This window comes from Phodopus roborovskii, unplaced genomic scaffold (genome assembly GCF_943737965.1).
Source record: "Phodopus roborovskii unplaced genomic scaffold, PHOROB, whole genome shotgun sequence".
NCBI classification, from domain to species: Eukaryota; Metazoa; Chordata; class Mammalia; order Rodentia; family Cricetidae; genus Phodopus; species Phodopus roborovskii.
In genome coordinates, this window is record NW_026126511.1 from 21,950,664 (window position 1) to 21,965,888 (window position 15,225).

A 15,225-nucleotide genomic window follows, 5' to 3' on the forward strand; every position below is an offset into this window, starting at 1 on the left:
TACTGCCATGTTTGGTCATCTACCAGAGGTCTTCCCTTTCCTAAACAGAAATGGAAGTTGAATGGATTGGCAAGTAGGAACTGAGCAGGGATGGGGAAAGAGATGAGAGGAGACAGGGAGGTAAACTGTAGTAGTGATGTAAAATAGGCAAATAAATATTTAAAAATTGGAACATGAAAATTCACATGCCTTAAACAAAGACAGTATATAGCAACAATGACTTCACTCATCTTCCACACTACTTCTCAAGTCACTAACTCTACCCACAATGACTTAGATTATAATTTGGCCTCTGTGTGGTTAGTTCTAATATGAACCCACCACTTAGCATTTAGTGTACTTCATTATTACACAGCATTGCTTATGGCTAAGTTCTTATTAGTGATCTGAAAATACTCTCTGCAAAATTTATTCTCTTTAATGAAAGCAAAATAACATACTGTCCTCAGATAGAGAGCCACAGTCAACCTTTCCTCTTTTAAGGTACTTCTTTTAGGGTTATCTCAGTACCTGAGAAAAATTTCATAAACATGTACATAATATGTCATATACATACAATTAAACCTATAATGAAGCATATGCATGTTATATCATCAAATATTGTGCGTACTCAAGATAAGTTAATAATTATCTAAAAAATTGTATTTTGAATATTTTGAAGCCAGAACACTGTTGAGGGTGCAAGAAGATAGCTATCAACCTTCAGTCAAATAACAGTATTAATGAAGGCTGTGTTAAGTAGACGTCTTGAGTAATGACAGATTTCATGATATACTTAGAAGATAGTGATAAAAAGACATAAGCAAGTTAAAAAAACAAATACTCTGAGTGCTCGTAAGATTTCCCAACTAGCTACAGCAATTTAATGAGCTGTGCATTCAAATTTCTTTCCCTTCCACTCCTAGAAACCCTCACATGCTAAAAACATGCCTTGGAGCTTTTCTACTGGCTCTCCTCACACTTAGGTAACTATTGCCGTGGAAACAGAAGCCCTTTCTGTCCACGCCCCCACCTTATTAAGGCTTCCTCTCAAATGTTATTTTAACAGGCAGGCTTTTCTCTAACCATATTGTCTAAAATAATTGTTGAAGCCCCACAGAATACCTCTACTTTTTCTGCTTCGTTTTTCTATACAGCTATTACATCCTCATGTTACTTATTTAAAATGTTTTGTTTGGGTTTATTCATTGTCCTGGAAAAGAAAGTGTTTGAAAACCCCCTCCCAGTGCTGTCAATAAAAATGATATTACTTCCTAATGCCACAAGCAGAAAAGAAAACAGGAAGAATGATATTGTATATTGTTTGAATGCTAAGTGAATAATATGAACAAATATGACATTCAAAAATCAGTAACAAATACTTTTCATTGCATTTAACATTAATCACTCAAATGCTTTGCTTAACTGTGTTAACAAAGTCATTTCAACCATGACTAAATTTCTTAAAAAAATATTAAAAATACCATACCTGATAATGCATGTAGTCTAAAATGTTATCTTTGGAGTTAAATTACAAATTACAAATAATGCAAAAATTATGTATATTTTACACATTTGGTCTTAAATAAATACTGTAATTCAACTAAGTGGGTTTTGTGGCAACCACCTCAGGCACTAAGTTAAATATTTATTATGAGTAAGATTTTCTTTGTGAAAATAATTTCTTTCTCCCCAAGCTTCTCTTATTTATGTACATAGCTCATTATTTAATGATGAATTTTGGTAGCTCAAAATAAGTATTGGGGATAATTTTTATTTCTTTAATGGACATCATTGTATCCTATTGTCCCAACATATCCTGCTTTCAGACTTCCACAATGTCACTGGTCATTCATATACTCAAATTTCCCTAAGAACTTTTTTTGTGTATAACTTTTCATCATAGTTCCAGTGTCTTTATAATACAAACTTTACAAACAAGTGTGTGTGTATGTGTGTGTATCTGTACCCACACATGTGTTCATGCTTGAGTAAGTGTGTGTGTGTGTGTGTGTGTGTGTGTGTGTGTACTTGTGCTCTTGTTCATACATGCTCGCAAGTTTCTCTGCATGTGTACCACATATGTGCAGGTGCCCATGGAGATTAAAAGGAGATGTCAGATTCCCTAGAACTGGAGCAAAGGAGGTTATGGGACACTTGATATGAATTCTAAGAAACAAACCTGAACCTCTCATGAGTCCTACATACTTTTAAACATTGGGTTGTCTCTCCATGCCTCTAGTGTAGCTTTTATACACAAATCATGTGGACTGATTTGTCATCATAGAACCTATATATACTAACTGATGGAAGACAATGCAGTGAACCACAGCCAAGAACAAGAAGCCTAAGGCTATCTCCTGGAAAGAGAAGGAGGTGGGATCTTATGAACAAGCACACAATGGGAAAAACCACAAAGACAGCTGACCCAAGCTCATGGACTATGAACTGACAGATGGGGAGCCTTCATAGGAGAGAACTAGGTTCTCTAAATTTGGGTAACAGTTATATGTCTTGATCTGTTGGTGGAATGTGTGGCAGTAGCGCCAGGACCTACCCCAGTTGCATCACCTGGCTTGATGGAGTTCATTCTTTATGGTGGAATACCTTGCCCAACCTTGGTACAGTGAAGAGGACTTGGTCCTGTCTCTTCTTGTTATGTCATACTTTGTTAACTCCCCAAGAGGTGAATTGCCCCCTCTGAGTAGTGGGTGGGGGTGGAAAATGAGGTGGGGAGCAGAAGAGAAGGGAGGGGAAAGGAGGAAAGGAGGAGAAATGGGTTGGTATGTAAAATGAAATATACATTTTTAGAAAATATTAAATAAATTAATTTTGAAACACTCCCACCCTAAAAAAAAGAATATGATAATTTCTAGGTCTTAGAAGGGCAAGGCTTTAATCCCAGACCTCAGGAAGCAGTTCTAGGCCAGCCAGGCGTACAGAGAGAGAGTTCCAGGACCACTAGAGCTACATGGAGAAGCCCTTTCTCAAAAAATATATAACAATATTAATATATATCAGAATATAATAATGATAATTAAGTGAGAATCAAAAATGTTTTAAAACTACAATGGGACAATAACTTCTTCAAAATCACTTTCAAGATTCCTTCTAATGACTATGAATGAGAAACTAAAGTTTGATAATATACATCCATTCATGCATCACTATTAATCAATCAATGCTAATTAAAATTGCCACCAAAGATTTTTCTGAAAAGCACGATTGTTGTTAAAGTGAATAGGTTTTTATTTTATTTTTTATTTTTATTTTGCATATTGATCCCAGTTCCCTCACCCTCCCTCGCTTTCACCCTCCCACCCTCCTTCCCACCTTCCCTTTCTCCCCACTCACATGCAACTGACCACAGTCTCCTCCCATCATCCCCCCCCCACACTCCACATGTAGGGTGTTGCCATCTAGGAGGGGTCATCTAAATCTATCAAGTCATTTGAAGTAGGGACTAGGACTTCTCTCCTGTCTCTATGTTAAGGGAGGATCCCTCCATGGGGTATATGCCCGCAAGGTCCTTTTGTGCACCAGGAATATAACCTGGTTCCATGTCTGAGATCCCTTATACTGCTCAGACCCATGTTAACGGGTTCTGAGACGGCCCCATGCTGGATTCCCAGCTATCAGTCTGGGAGACTCATTAGCTCCTCCTTGTTCAGGGCAGCTGTCTCTATGTGGTTCTGTAGTGTGGTCTTGTCTTCCCTCTCTGCATCTGGATTCTAGTTTGATTCAGTATTTAGTTGTGGGTGTACTAGATGAGGGCTCTATGATGGTGGATAAGTTAGTCTTTGATCTCATTATCAGGGAAGGGCATTTATGGTAGCCTTTCAATTGTTGCTCAAATTGTTAGGTGGAGTCAGTCTCTTTACATTTCTTTAAATACTAGACATCATAACAAGCCTCAACAGATACATTAAAGTTGGAATAGTCCCCTGTATCTCATCAGACCACCATGCTTTAAAATTAGAATTCAACAACACATATCGCAGAAACCCTAATAAACTCATGAAAACTGAACAATGTGCAATTGCAGCATACCTAGGTCAAAGACGAAATGAAGAAAGAAATGAAGGACTTACTAAGATTCAACAGGAATGAGGACACAAGATACCTGAACTTATGGCACACCTTGAAATCAGTGTTATGAGGGAAGTTCATTGCACTAAATGCCCATATGAAGAAAACAGAGGATAGCCACATTAGAGAATTAATGGAACTACTGAAAGCCTTAGAACAAAAAGAAGCAGACTCACCCATAGGAGTAGATGCCAGGAAATAATCAATTTGAGGGATGAAATCAATAAATCAGGAAAACAATACAAAAAATGAATGCAAGAAAGAGTTGGTCTTTTGAGAGACTCAACAAGATAGGCAATCCTTTATTCAAGCTAACCAAAAAGCAGAGAGAGAACATGCAAATTAACAAACAAAAGGGGGACATAACAAAGGACACAAGGAAATCCAGGCAATTTTCAGGTCATACTTTGAAAACTAGTACTCCACAAAATTTGAAAATTCAAAGGAAATGGACAAATTTCTGAACAACTATCACTTACCTAAATTAACATAAGAACAAACAACTTGGATATTTGTTTGTTTTAATTTTATTTTATATAACAAAGTCCAATTAAATGAAAACAAACATTTACACACAATATTTGGGAATTTGGGTGTTGTTCTTTCCAAACTACTTCCTGCTGGTAAGGGGCACTGTCATGGGGGATTCGAAGACAAACAACTTAAATAGACCTATAACCCCCAATGAAATAGAAGCAGTCATTGAAAGCCTTCCAACCAAAAAAAGCCCAGGGCCAGATGGCTTCAGTGCAAGATTCTACCAGAAATTCATGGATGAGTTAATACCAATACTCCTCAAATTGTTGCACAAAATAGAAACAGATGGTTCATTACCAAACTCTTTTTATGAGGCGACAATCACCCTGGTACCCAAACAACACAAAGACACAACTAAGAAAGAAAACTACAGACCAATATCCTTGATGAACATCGATGCAAAAATACTCAATAAAATACTGGCAAACCGAATCCAAGAATACATCAGAGAAATCATCCACCATGACCAAGTAGGCTTCATCTCTGTGTTGCAGGGATGGTTTAACATATGAAAATCAATCAATGTGATCTACCATATAATATAAGCAAATTGAAAAAGAAAATCCATATGATCATCTCCCTAGATGTTGAAAAATCCTATGACAAAATTCAACACCCTTTCATGATAAAGGTCTTGGGGATATCAGGGATAAGAGGATCATACCTAACCATAATAAGAGCAATATATAGTAAACCAATAGCCAACAACAAACTGAATAGAGAAGCTTAAGGTAATTCATCTAAAACCAGGAACAAGCCAAGGTTGCCCTCTCTCTCCATATCTTTTCAATATTGTACTTGAAGTTCTAGCTAAAGCAATAAGACAAAAAAAGGCAATCAAGGGGATCCAAATTGGAAAGGAAGAAGTCAAACTTTCTCTATTTGCAGATGATATGATAGTTTACATAATCCACGCAAAACACTCTACCAGGGAACTCCTCCAGCTAATAAACACCTTCAGCAAACTAGCAGGATACAAGATAACCTCTAAAAAAATCAGTAGCCCTACTTTATTCAGATGACAAAGGGGCTGATAAAGAGATCAGAAACATGACCCTTGCTTGGAGTAATAATATATAATAATATATATTATGAGAACTTTGTGGCTTTAAAGAAAGTAATTAAAGAAGATACCAGAAAATGGAAAGATTTCCCATGTTCTTGGATAGGTAGGATAAACATAGTAAAACTGACAGTCTTGCCAAAAGCAATATACAGATTCAATGCAATCCCCATTAAAATCCCAGAACAATTCTTCATGGACCTTTAAAGGATAATAATCAACTTTATATGGAAAAACAAAAAACCCAGGATAGCCAAAACAACCCTGTACAATTAAAGTGAATTTTAAACGCAGACAGCAGATTTGTGAGAATAATTTCAAACTCCATGTGTGATTATTATGTGTGTCTTAACATTTCTTTTCCTGAGTTTGAGGAGAAAACATTTAAAACCATTGTGAAACCTCTTGTAGGAACCTTATGTACAAAATAGAACCAGATATATTTCAAAGATAATTTCTTTTTTGGCTTTGACTATAACTTAAAATTCTTTACCTTGTGTGATTCTTCTTCTATAAAAGTATTTTAATATTTTATTCAGTGCACAGAGGTGAATCATAGCTGGTGCCTCATGATTATTATATCAATTATTAGGAAGTCTTTGATAGTTTTAGAAATTATAGTGTTTACAATAATTATATGCAAATATAGATTTATGCCACCAGATCAAAACTACTAATCAAAGTTTTTAATTTCCTGTTAATATTAGCTTTCCCAGTCAGGAATCTTCAGTGTCAAAAGTGGTTGTAAAATTTAAAAACATTTGGAATGATTAAGTATTTGCAGTGTGAGAGAGTGTTCTGCCTGTCCTATTTTGTTTTTAATAGAGGGGAGTTTCATTGGTGAAAGAAAGATGACATTATATCAACTGATGGTGCCAAGTTAGTAAGGGCAGGTAATATGGTCTGTAAGGAAAGGTAAGTTCTGTCTCCCTAACTTTGACCATTTCTGGTATAAAGTAAAGCTCATAAATGTATTTGAATAAATGAAGGATGGTGGATAGAAGAAATTGAAAATCTTTCTTGCATGCGAGATTATCAATTTATGATAAAAGTCTTTTAAAATAAACTTGTAACAACTTCAGTAAAACAAGTTAAAACATTTTGCAAAACATACTGAACAATATTGCATTTCCCTCTTTTTACTTAAATTCTAAATGCATAATGTATGCTAAATTTTCTTGAATATTTTGAGTCTTAAAGAATTACAAATGACAGTTTGGAAATATTCAAAGACCACCAACACTTGTACTTATATTTTATTCAACATAAAATGACCATAGATACAAGTTTTATAAATATATTTATCTATTGAGAAAATTTTCTCTTGATATAAACCATAAAGAATTATTTATTTAACATTGACCTTTACAGTAAATCTAAACCTTAAGTATATGCACTGATATGTCATGGTTTGGTAGGCACTGTCAGGAACTATGAATTTAGAAATAAGCAAGCCAATAGATGTGTTCTTGAGGCAGGTGAATCTAGGAAAATATTTTTCATGTAAAAGGATTATTGCTCTTTTAAAGAAAAGAGAATATTTGGTAAGATAAATGCTGCTCTCTTTCTCATCCCTTTTAAAAGATATTTTGACTTTCACATGCTTCCCTCAGCTCCCCAAAAATCTTAGACTCCAAACAAAGAGTAATTAGCAGATGACACTTTATTTTTTTTTAAAAGAAAAACAATTATGTCAGGAAATTAACTGCATAAACTGGAATTTAAGGGATGGTGTCTCTTTCTTCCACTCTTTCAACTTATATGAACACCACAAGAAACTTCTCAGCTGGAGGAAAAATCTATAAACTCTAAGCTGAATTTACCAATATCCAGAATCACAAGAGGACAATACACATAAAATAATCATTACTTAGACCACTTAGGAAAAAAAAAAGGAAATTCAAATTTCTAAATGCCAAAAACCTATCTTCTTTTATCAGAGCAATTTCACATAACTTTCACAACATATTAATAATATCTAGTCAAAATGTGTTTTAGATTTTAAATTGGACTTAAAATATGGGGATAAATAAATGAGGTAAACACTGAAGAATGTTTTCAAAATGGAAAAACTGAATTTGAAATGTTTGGTAAGTATTCTTATTAATTTTGTGAATATCATGCTCATCATTCACATTATCCAGTCTTCTCTATGATATAAATTGTATGCCCTTTTTTTAACTTTAATAACCTACTGATTCTGATTTGGACACTCTATCTACTTCTGACTATGATAGCATCCACAGGTGCATAGATGAACTGCTGGAAGCAAACTTTTCACTAAAACTGACTACCCTTCATTGTAGTGAGATATCCACTCCGTCCCCCCATACCTGTTGCACTGACCACACATACTGGGGCTTGGGGACAGGTGTAGGCATGACCTGGGGGAACTAGGCCTGGGGTCCTGGACCCCAGTGCATGCTCTTGCTTGCTGGTCGGAGACAGAGAGCATCCAGAGTCATTATTGGACAGGAACCTGCTGGTGCTCATCTGTTTCTGGTGCAAGTGATTTCTCCCCAAGAAAACATCCATCAGCCTATTTGTTTTCCCAGATTCTTATTTATCCATGATACCTCATTATGAGTGGAGGCTAATGAACCCATTTCTTCACAGTGCGATAATATTCACTGGCTTGATCTTGTGCACATCTTGTGATGTAACCACGGCTTCTGTGAGTTCAGGAGTGCAGAAGTCCTGTATTTGCGCTAGTCTCCCTGGTCTTTGTTTCTCACAATCATTACATCACCTCTTTCTCAATGGCCCCTGACAATTTCAAGAGGAGGGGGGTGACATAGATGCCCCATTAGTGGCTGATCATCCCACAATCTGTAAGGAGTAAGGCTGAACAGATGGTTATTTAGGGAGAAATAACCCACAACATAAACAGGTGAACACCAACAGGTTTCTGTTTCCAAGAATTCTTCTAGATGTGCTCCTGTCCCCGTGCCTCTGGCAAAAGATCTCTCTCTAGACTCCTCCAACCTAGTTCCCCAGGTCACTTCCACCCCTGGCTCCATCCCCAATGGGTGTGGTCTAGCCCAAAGGGGTAAGCATCTTGTTATGTGATCTAATGTTTCTTAAATCTATGAAGTCAGAGACATGCCACTACCACACACACTCACACATATACAGAGAAATTTGAAATTCACTTGAATTCTAGCCTTGTAGGATGTGAAATCCCCATATTTGACTATAGGGATTTAAGCTTCAGAGAATAGATCATTTACATCAGTCCTACAAATAAATTTAAGTATATCACTCAAAATGATGAAATCAACATCTTATACTAGACAAATATGAAACTTTTATAAATTTTAAAAGTTGAAGTTTTTAAATTATTTGACTATAATATGAAATAAGAAGATGACTCAAATAAATCTTTGCATACAGTGCAAAATGTTCTTAGAAAAGAAATATGATTTAAAATATTTTAATTAAAGATGGACTTTGGTGGCACACACCTTTAATCCAAGCGCTGAGGAGGCAGAAGCAGGAGAATCTCTATGAGTTAGAGGCCAGACTGGTCTATAGAGCTAGTTCCAGGACAGACTCCAATGCAATTCAAACAAACCCTGCCTTTATAAATAAAACCAAAAACAAACAACAAAATGTTTTTATTAAATGTCTACATACCTAAATAATATAGCTGTCTGTGTCTGCATAGTTAGCTCTCTTCTAAAACTAGACCCGTATGATATGTAATATTTGCATGAATTAAATTCCCTGAGTATGTCATCAATCAGATAAGAAACAATTAAAACCTTGAAAACAATGAATTCCCTTAAATTATCTTGAAATTTCTTCACAGTATCATGGGAACCAGGTAGAGACAAAGCATGGGGTTTAATATGAATTATCTTAAAATATTATTCTGATTTCATACATTTATGCAATTCATTTACTAACTTGCATAAGAAGTCTTCACTCATAATTATTACCTATAAATCAAAAGGTCAAGTAACCAGAGATAGAGTGAATAAAAATGGTCCCTGAGGAGCAATTAACACTTCTAAGGCTTTATTAAGTTGTGACATAATTGCTACTTAACTATAAGACACAGTGATACCATGATGAAGCTTAATAGGCCTGAATTATGTTCTGATATTGTGTTTATTATTTTAATAGAAGTTCTTGACATTACATAGAATAATTAAAGATTATGAAATACTGTTTCAAACATTTTTGAGAAGAACCATTACAAAATTATCTTGATTCAATTAATAATCTTGCTTACTTTACTTGGCATTTATTAATTGAAATAATTTATTACCATCAATACCTATTTCAATAACATTAATTTAAAAAGAAATTGTAGTGTCCTTCTGAAAACAATAGCTTTTCAATGTAACGTTTGTTAGAATATTATTCTTGTATACTATTATTTAAGAACAACTACAGAGATGTTGTAAAATGGATGTCAAACATTTCTAAGAGAAACAGAGCCACTCTTCTTAAATAAACACTATTTTATTGGTAAAAATAATTAGGAAAAGTAAAAAGGTTTAGTCAAGAAATGCCTTACATCCAAATCTATGTTTTCTTACTCCACAAATATTTGACATATAGAGCGTTTACAACTGTTACATTTAAAGGACAGAGTGTGATTTAATTTTTGTGTGATCAGTTTAACATCTGAATGCTGTGGTAATTAGTGATATATTCTCTGTGTTTTGGTTTGGATTATATGACAACTGTAGCAATCATGTGGATACTCATTAAAAGACCTTGATTGACTGAATATAAGTTCAATTTATGACCACAATAGTGTTAAAATAAGAATCCCTTTTGTCTTAAAATACTCCTTAGTGTTTTTTGTTTGGTTATTTGTCTTTTTTTGTGGGGGGAGAGGGTTGAGACATGGTTTTTCTCTGTTGCTTTAGAGCCTGTCCTGACACTCACTCTTTAGACCAGGTTATCCTTGCACTCACAGAGAGCCACCTGCCTCTGCCTCCTGAGTGCTGGGATTAAAGGCACACATCACAAATGCCAGGATTAATACTCTGTAGTGTTGTTGTTAGTATTTTAAACATCAGCGACCCATGTTAGTGTTCATGTAAGAATGCTCGTGTTAAATCTTAGTTCAATTGACTCATAAGTCATTTATGAACTAGGACAAGCTAAATATTTTCCTTTATTTTTTTTTTTTTTTTGTGAAAACACCCAACAGGCTTTAAGGAGGCAATTCTTTCATCATTATTGTTACTATAAATTGATCTGGTAGGTTGTAATTAAGTTTTGAATAATAGAAAAATAGTCAGATATTTAAAAATATATATTTGAAAGATGTTTGTAGTATTAAAAAAAATGAGACTCAAGCAAATCATTCTTCTTTCTCCTTCATTCCTCTCTACATGCTTTCCCTACCTCCTCATGTCTGCCCTTCACACTTTCCCTCCCGTGTTCCTTCTTCCTTTCCTTCCTTCCTTCCTCTCTCCCTCCCTCCTTCTCTTCCTCTTTTCTTCCCTTCCTTCCTGTATCCCGTCTTTATTTTTCAAAAGTTCTTTATAGAAAAATAGAATTGTCATATTTTTCAATCATTTCAATTTAATCTGATTAAAAAGAAAATGAACAAATCTTTAAGACCTAATCTTTGGATTTGGTAATTATATTAACGAAAGGTAATTATTTCAGAAATATCCAGATGTTCTGCAGTTTCCTTATCAAGAACAAATCCTGAGCCAGGAGTAACTCCTTGGCTCAGAGCAAACTGCAAGCATGAGATTCAGACTAAGAGGAATGTTTCTAGGGGCAAAAGAGGCCACAATAGCAGGGAAGTATAGAAGATTTAGTTAAGGGGATTAAAGAAACTGCTTAATGTTTGGTTGCAATACCATCTCTAATAGCTTGCTAAACAAAATATACCAGCAATGGGAAATATAAAATTTGTTTGCCCTGTAATACATGGTCTGGTGTCTCTGCCTACCATTACCCTCTTTCCCATGTGTGCTATGGTATCCATGGCTGTGTAGGCCATGGCAAGATTTACCAATCATTTCTGTTGGACTAGATTTCATGAAAAGTTTACTTGTAATTTCTAATGTTTGGATTTGGTAATCCAGGTTAAGGGACTTCATATATCTTTCTTGGATGGATAATTATTTCAAATATACACTATTTTCAGATTAGAGAGATACAAATAAAAATGTAGTTATATTAATATAAGTAGTGACAAAGTTTTAAAATTAGTGAACTTTACCATAAGTCTACCACCATAGTATGTCTGGACCAAAGTCTGGTTACAATAACTATCTACTATGTATGGCATAATAGTCTAAATTCATCTCCATGTACATCAAAATTCAACCTTAAGTATCATACAAGTCATATAAAACATTGACTTGTAAAGGTATAAAATTTAAACTGTGGAGAGCACTATCAGAATTTCCTAGAAAAGTGAGACTATAGAATCAAATTTCTTATTAAAATTAATTTTATATTCCAGTAGTTTATTATGGCATTAAGTAATAGCTAATGAAGTAAACGTAGATTCGTATACATAATTTGAAAAAGTCAAGTTGGAAAATACAGAAAGCAATTAATTGGAGGAAATTCAAATTTCCACATTATCTCTGATGGAGGATAAGTTTATGTCCTGTTTATAACATGTAGCTTCATATGCTTGAATTCCTGAAGTTTTACTAAGGGTAATACTTGATTCCACTCTTGAATAAGAATGATCTGTCACCATTGTTTGCTTTCAAAGGTCATTGCATTTGTTGTTGTTTTTTATTACTGAATAGTGAGAGAAAAATCCAAGCACAAGGGCATTGCAGTATGATTTCTGCATAAATCAATATTTAAACACACAATGATGGAGATTGTTTTTTCTTTGAATGTGTGTCCTTTGTGATCTGAATTTCTTATTTCATTAAGATGTTCAATTCCATCTAAGGAAGGTTTCCAGTTTTAATTGGATTTCTACATAAGTTTGTTCTTCAACAATGGGGTAATAGAACGGGAATGTAACTGCACTGTAGTGTTGGATTCAGTTGCTTTGTTGGAAGTTATTGAACCCATGAATCACAAAAGGGACACTATTATATTCCTGGTTGAAAGAGTAGGTAACACATACCTTTCCTGATCCTCTAGCCTTGATCAAAGGTTCATTAAGGAAAAGATAAAACATCTCAAAGTATTCTTATAGAAAGGAATCACAGTCTTCATCATTCTGAAGGAAAATCCTAGCTTTCCTTTCCAGACATTTATATGCAGGATAGTAGCCTTTGGTTTTGCTATTTATTGCTCACACTCTTCTGTGCATGTAATACCATGGTAGTTTAAGAGAAGTTATTCTTTTAAATGTTCCGTTATCATTTCATCACATTTTTATGGTGTAGCACAAACTGATTTTCCTCCGAAGCTTCCATCAAATAATGATGTTGCCCAGCCTGTGGCTGATATTCAGCCTATCTTCAAATTTAACCCTGAGTCTCTGGCCCCTGGGGATGAAGCACTGTCTGTGTGAATTAGTATCAGAATCACAACAGAAGTGCCAGGAGGATGGCATCATCACACTTTGATGACAGCATCGCTTATTTTTCTCTATGTCTCACTATAGAGGAAAGGAGGCTAAAGGTTAAAGGATGTGGCTTATTAAATAATTCAAGCCATTAACCTGCAACCTGCACACCGCGGTGGCCTATTAACTTTACACTACACTACCGTGATTCATGTTTGGTGTTTACTGATGCTAAAGCATTTTGCCTGTTTGTCTTACTTTTATTGCCATACAGTAATGTAGAGGGGAAGGAGGTTGAAAAAAGGTGACAGGACTTACGCAAGGGGACAATAAGAACAGCAGACTCACTTGCATAAAGAAGATTGAAGCCTTCCCTCCCTCCCTCCATCTCTTAGTATAGGCCCCAGTGCACATCTGCGTCACTTAGAGGGGAGGAGGAGGCGCTGAGGCAGAGAGAAAATCACACTGTGAGGACCTTGACAGATTCCCGGGCGGGCTTTTCTTTTGCTGCTCTGGGTTTTTTTTCTGGGGTATTTATTCTTCTCTTTTACAAACTGACTATATAAAACCTCCCGTCCCCTCCTCCTCCCTCTTTTTTTTTTTTTTTTTTTTTTTCATCTCAGAAAGCATTCGACTTTCCTTTGGACACCTGGCTAGCTATCAGGGCATTCTCCCAGAGGAAAGAGGTAGGGGAGCAGGTGCACAGAGCCGGCTTATTTGGGGGTGGGGTGGGGGTGGGGTGGAGTGCACTACTTCTCCCTGCACTCAGCAAGCACCGAACTCTGAACAGCGAAGACGGGAGATCCGAATAGCATCCATGCTACAGCTCTGTAATGAGTGTGTATCAGTGAGGTGAATCCAGCTGCTTCCACCTCTGGAGCTGGGGAGAGCTCAGACTTCCCTCCCATCCGCTTGCATTTTCAGCCTCTCTTCCCTCCGGGTGGTCACCACGGGGGTCCCTGCAATCTCTTCCTGGTTTATAAACCCCTGGTGTCCCGGGACTTCCTCTGTGCGAGACTGCAGATTTCCCAAAGCCCAGGTCTTGGGAAAACGACCCGGACTGAGCCGCGAGGCTCTGCAGCGCGCTCACGGTGCTGCTGGTGTGTTCTCCTGGAGAGGCGCGCAGTCCGCTTGGCCACCTTTGGCACTCCTTGTACACCGGGAGCATCCAGCCTCCAGCTCTTTCTCCAAACGCCACTGGCCTCCCCAGAAAGCTCGCCAAGCTACTGGTGTGTGTGAAGTGCACTCCTTTGGCTCTAGGTGCATAAAGCATGTCTGGCTCCGGGCGAAAAGACTTCGATGTGAAGCACATCCTGCGACTCCGCTGGAAACTCTTCAGCCATCCCTCGCCGGCCTCTGGTGGTAGCTCAGCTGGGGGCAGCTGCCTGCAACCGGACAGTGGAGGCAGCTTTGAGCACTGGGGACCTAGCCAGAGTCGGTTGCTCAAAAACCAGGAAAAGGGCAGTGTGAGCGCTTTCTGGAAGAAACCTTCCTCCTCTTCATCATCATCCTCATCGTCCTCTTCATCCTCTCCCTTCAATCCCCTGAATGGAACGTTGCTACCAGTTGCCACCAGGCTGCAGCAAGGGGCTCCTGGGCAGGGCACCCAGCAGCCCGGCAGGACTCTTTTCTACGTGGAGTCCCTAGAAGAGGAGGTAGTGACAGGCATGGACTTTCCTGGACCACAGGACAAAGGATTGGCCCTGAAAGAGCTCCAAGCGGAGCCTGCCAGCTCCATCCAGGCAACAGGTGAAGGATGTGGACACAGGTACAGTAAGTTCCCATAGGGCAGGTTTCAAAATAGTTGATTTCCAATCATCCTGCCAACCTCCTGTTCTCTCCTAGTTAACTAAGGTAGAAAGCTACAGGATGAAAATTTGAGCTAGATGCCAGCCTGGCTTTTGTTAACCAAGTTGCAACCTCATTAAAACTTTGCTCATTAATTTCTGGTAGCTCATGCATATGCTCTTTAAACAACTTCTTTTAGAGTTACAGCCATCAAGTGTATATGCATACATTTGGGTGAACATTCAAGTTGGATGGTTCTTAGATTTCATAGTCTATAGTGTCTTCCCATCACCCTTTGTCATTAAAG

At 36.9% G+C, this 15,225-nt stretch overlaps 1 protein-coding gene across 1 annotated transcript in view; it reads left to right on the forward strand.

Moving 5' to 3' along the window:
- The first annotated feature begins 14,377 nt into the window (after positions 1-14,377).
- The window catches only part of Klhl1 (kelch like family member 1), a 262,568-nt gene continuing 261,720 nt past the window's right edge, over positions 14,378-15,225 (forward strand). Inside the window, exon 1 of the mRNA XM_051195755.1 lies at positions 14,378-14,898. Within this exon, the coding sequence (XP_051051712.1) occupies positions 14,402-14,898 (497 nt within the window). The 5' untranslated portion in view covers positions 14,378-14,401. The remainder of the gene's footprint in view (positions 14,899-15,225) is intronic.